General features: G+C 37.9%; 1 protein-coding gene across 1 annotated transcript; it reads right to left on the bottom strand.

Annotated features, from left to right (window-relative positions):
• Nucleotides 1–1,449: 1,449 nt before the first annotated feature.
• On the bottom strand, nt 1,450–4,144 carry LOC145043429 (protein NRT1/ PTR FAMILY 4.4-like). The gene is made up of 5 exons (XM_078992076.1): nt 3,938–4,144; nt 3,573–3,790; nt 3,040–3,471; nt 2,799–2,947; nt 1,450–2,687 (listed from the first exon to the last, which is right to left on the bottom strand). Exons 1-5 carry the CDS (start codon nt 4,050–4,052, stop codon nt 1,814–1,816), a joined length of 1,788 nt encoding a protein of 595 aa, XP_078848202.1. The 5' UTR covers nt 4,053–4,144; the 3' UTR covers nt 1,450–1,813.
• Between the last annotated feature and the right edge of the window lie 256 nt (nt 4,145–4,400).

The following is a 4,400-nucleotide window of genomic DNA, read 5'->3' as shown; positions in this document are numbered from 1 at the left end:
CCTGGACCATTACAATCCCAGATCTGAGGTAGCAGCCTCAGATCTTACACCAAACTCAAGATTGACCTCATCTATGCTCCAAAAACCCCACAATTGATAAATCTAGATGCACAGAAGCTCAAGAATAGATCTCTTACCTCCACTGCAAGCTCCTACTGGAGAATGGACCAAGTCTCTGCAAAGCCCCATGCTCCAAATCTTCTTGCTCTTCAATTCCCCTCCAAGATTTCTTCCTCCAAGGCTCTAATGCTCTCTAAATCTCTCACAAACGAATGTTTGGGTTTCTGGGCTTCAAGGGAGAGTAAAGAGGTTGGGGAGAGGGTATTATGCTCTTTATATAGGGCTCAACCCCCGGGATTAGGGTTTTCTCCGCACAGCACCAACTTGCCGAGTCCACCCATGCGACTCGCTGAGTTGGTCACTTATCATGCGACCTGAAACGCGACTCGACTCGCCGTGTCTATCCATAGACTCGGTAAATCGACCTTCTTATTTACACCTTTAGCCCTTCCAATGTACTTCTGCATTCCGGGATGTTACAATAGTTTAAGGAAATATGTTTTGTTGGAAAACACATGTCTATTAATTTTTCATTTTCCGCTGGTATGACGGAAGATTTTCGGCAAAAATAAATGAGTGGCTGAGAATGATTCCCCCATTCTTAACCTTTTATATGTATATATATATATATATATATATATATATATATATGTGTGTGTGTGTGTGTGTGTGTGTGTGTGTGTGTATGTATGTGTGTGTGTGTGTTCAAATGTTTTTCATTTTGTGTTCTAGAATGCACAAATAAAAATTTAGTAAAAATTATATGTATATTAAATTATCTCCATATATGTATATATATATATATATATATATATATATATATATATATATATATATATATATATATATGTGTGTGTGTGTGTGTGTGTGTGTATATATATATATATATTTCATTTGCGGCAAAAATACCTCTCGTTTTTTATATTGCATTTAACTTTATTGTATTTTAAGTGAGTGAGTCCTGAAACTAACAACAAACTCATACATAAAACCTAGGTATGAAATCATTCTGACACAATGTTATTGTTTACATTTATGACGAATTTAATTAGTTTTCATAAAAAAAAAAAATTATAATTATGGATTTTATTTAAAATACATACAATTATGAAAAATCATTTAATATCTATTTTTATTTAATTAAATAATTTTTTAATTTACTAAATTCTTATTTATGCATAGTATACAATAAATGTAAGAAGCACATTAAATATATATATATATATATATATATATATATATATATATATATATATATATATATATATATATATATATATAGAGAGAGAGAGAGAGAGAGAGAGAGAGAGAGAGAGAGAGAGAGAGAGAGAGAGAGAGAGAGAGAGAGAGAGAGAGAGAGAGAGAGAGAGAGAGAGAGAGAGAGAGAGAGAGAGAGAGAGGTGCGTTTATTCCACCCAAAACCAACTATAAAGTGAAACTCATGACATATTATAACATGTACAAAGTGAATGAAAGCAGGCTAGGAGACAATTAATAGCACTGAAGCATAGAGGTGATGGGTTTATACCTAACATCTTTTTTAGACCATTCAAATCAGATGGTGTGCTAAATCTTTTATGGTGGACCCTTACATATCAAAGTCAAACACACAAAAGGACTCCGGCACTAGCAAAGTCAAACCCGTAAAATGCTGCACTTGATGTTCTAAAGGTTATCAGGATAATCATTTCTAGGTCTTTTTCTCTCTCACTATTACTATATGTGTTGCATAAGCTCACTGGAAGTGATGTTGCTAGCCTGTTTCGATGTCATTTCTATTGGATGTTGAATCCTTGGGGCAGCCAGGGCCCTCATGATGACCCGCCAATGATGGGTTATAGCAATACCACCTTGACCAGAAAAGGTAGTTAAAGAAGTTGACGAAGCTTAGACCAGCTAATAACCAGTAGAAAAGGTCTAATCTGTCGTTGTTGAGGTTGTTGTCGCTGAGCCATCCACCATGACCGGACCTAGAAGTGACCTTGTTCACAAGGGATACCAAGATAGAACTTAAGTAGAATCCAAATGAGTATGAGCAATACGTCATTGCTGTCAAGAAAGATTGCATGCCTTCTAATGATTGCTTATAAAAGAATTCGATTAGCCCAACTGCAGTGAACATCTCTGAGACCCCAAAAACAAGAAACTGTGGTGCGATCCAAAAGATTGAGAGGGTTTCTCTCGGATCTCTCAAAGCCATTGTTCTTCGCTTGTGCTCAACTACTGCAGCTGAAACCATGGAGAATGTTGCAATGAAGAGCCCGACACCAACCCTTTGTAGCGGAGAGATTCCTGAGTCATGCCCTGTGATTTTGCGTGCAATGCGGACAAAGGCTGTCTCATAGAGAGGCACTAGGAATACTAGCATGACGTATGGGATGGATTGAAGGGATGCTGGAGGAATTTCAAAGTTTGTGGTGAGTTTGGTATTCATAATGCTACCTTGTTGAACAGAGAACGTTTGGAGTTGTGCTAAAATGGTGTTGAAGATGATGGTGCAGGCAAAAATGGGAACTACTGATATGAGTATCTTCACTTGCTCAACTTGGGACATGGTGCACAATCTCCATGGGCTTTCATTGCTTTGAGTATCATCTTGAATCTTAATACATGCTTTGTCCAAGAACCTGTAAGGAATTGGGGATGCAAAAGAAAGATAAAACTCATGAGTACAATTTAATGACAATGAACGCGTTATCTCAATGCACATATTGATCCTTAAGTTTTGTAAACAAGACCTGAACTTATCGGTATGGAGAAGGCTGCTACCACCATGTGACTCGGTTGAGACATTATGGTGTAGGATGACTGTACTTTGGCTTCCATGGAGCATCTTAAAACTCGAAGGGCAAACTTGTTTCCTCTTCGTAATTGCAGCTACAAAAACCTGAAATAGAGGTGAGAAAAAGTAACCACAAATGCATGTATGAAGCTGAGAAGAACAAAATAGTTGAACATAAGATGTGATGTGTTGATTACTTGAGCAATCGGAGTGAATATACTTCCACAAGTAGGCTTGTTCCTATAAAGAGAAGTCCCCGAAAGTAAGCATATCAATCCGACAGCCATGGCAGCAGCTGAAACAGCAAACCCTATATCCATCCCAGAATTTGTTTGCACCCAAACTAGAAGCGTTAGTGCTATGAGCTCACCGATGCAAAATGCAAAATAGGCACAGTTGAAATAAGTCGATAGCTTCCTAGAGTCCTTTTTCCGGAACTGGTCAGCTCCAAGAGAAATTATATTTGGTTTTAGACAACCACTTCCTAAAGCCACCAAATAGACGGCTGCGAAGAATATGAACTCCTTGAGACCTTGTGCTTCCTCACATTTGCTAACACTCGACGTCATGTCACATTTTGGTGGTCTAAGTTGAGGCAGATGAGCTTGTATAGATAGCAATATAAATCCCTACACATATAAAGTAAAATCAAAATCTTTGTGTTGCAATTTTATTATTATTTGAAGCAAACGTGAAGATTTAATCATTATATACAAACATATAGACTTACACATAGCTCAATGAAGCCGAAAAGTAACATGGTACGGAAGCTACCGAGGTAGGAGTCAGAGACAAAGCCACCAAGGAGAGAAAGTAGAAAGACGGTGCCAACAAAGTTTGTGACAACGTTGGCAGACTTTGATAAAGGGAAATGCATCTCATTGAAAACATAAGTGATAAGATTGTTTCCAACCGCAGCAATAGCCATCATTTCGAATGACTGAAGTCCTGATCAAAAACATCCAATACATCTATTAGCATGCAAAGATTCACACCACATACTACTAGATCTACATATTAGTCACAATATGCACGCAATCAATAACTTAAAGTTCAACCAAGATTCATATGGCTACAGTTCTGGAGGAGAATTACCGAGGATGGCAAGAGCAGCACGCATACCACCATGTTTGCCGGGCTTACAAGGTCTGCCTTTCGAATCAACATAGTCATCCACACATGGTTCTTGTTTGCAATTCTCCCTATTCATTATCTTGTTTACAAAAGCTAAGGAAGTTATGGACTTTTTTAGGTGAGGAAGTGTGTCCCTAGTTTGCTACTTATAATACCGCCCATGTTACAAGTTGCATCATTTTTGTGGATCCACAATTGACAAAACCGTCAAGAATACTACTTTTTAATGCATTAAGAATGAGTGATGGTAACCCGAATGAGCCAGATTGAACCACGTTAAATGAACAGACCGGTACTATGTTTCTGATACTGCGCCATCTTGACTTCTGGGGGTTGACTTCTTTTTGTAGTGCTATAGTGTGACCCACAATTATCCCATTAAGCTTAGACTTCAAAACACTCACTTGCTACCTTTAATCATCGC

This window comes from Lactuca saligna, chromosome 4 (genome assembly GCF_052625555.1).
Source record: "Lactuca saligna cultivar CGN05327 chromosome 4, ASM5262555v1, whole genome shotgun sequence".
Classification (NCBI taxonomy): domain Eukaryota; kingdom Viridiplantae; phylum Streptophyta; class Magnoliopsida; order Asterales; family Asteraceae; genus Lactuca; species Lactuca saligna.
The sequence above is the reverse complement of the archived record's forward strand: the minus strand, read 5'-3'. Positions and strand labels throughout refer to the sequence as shown.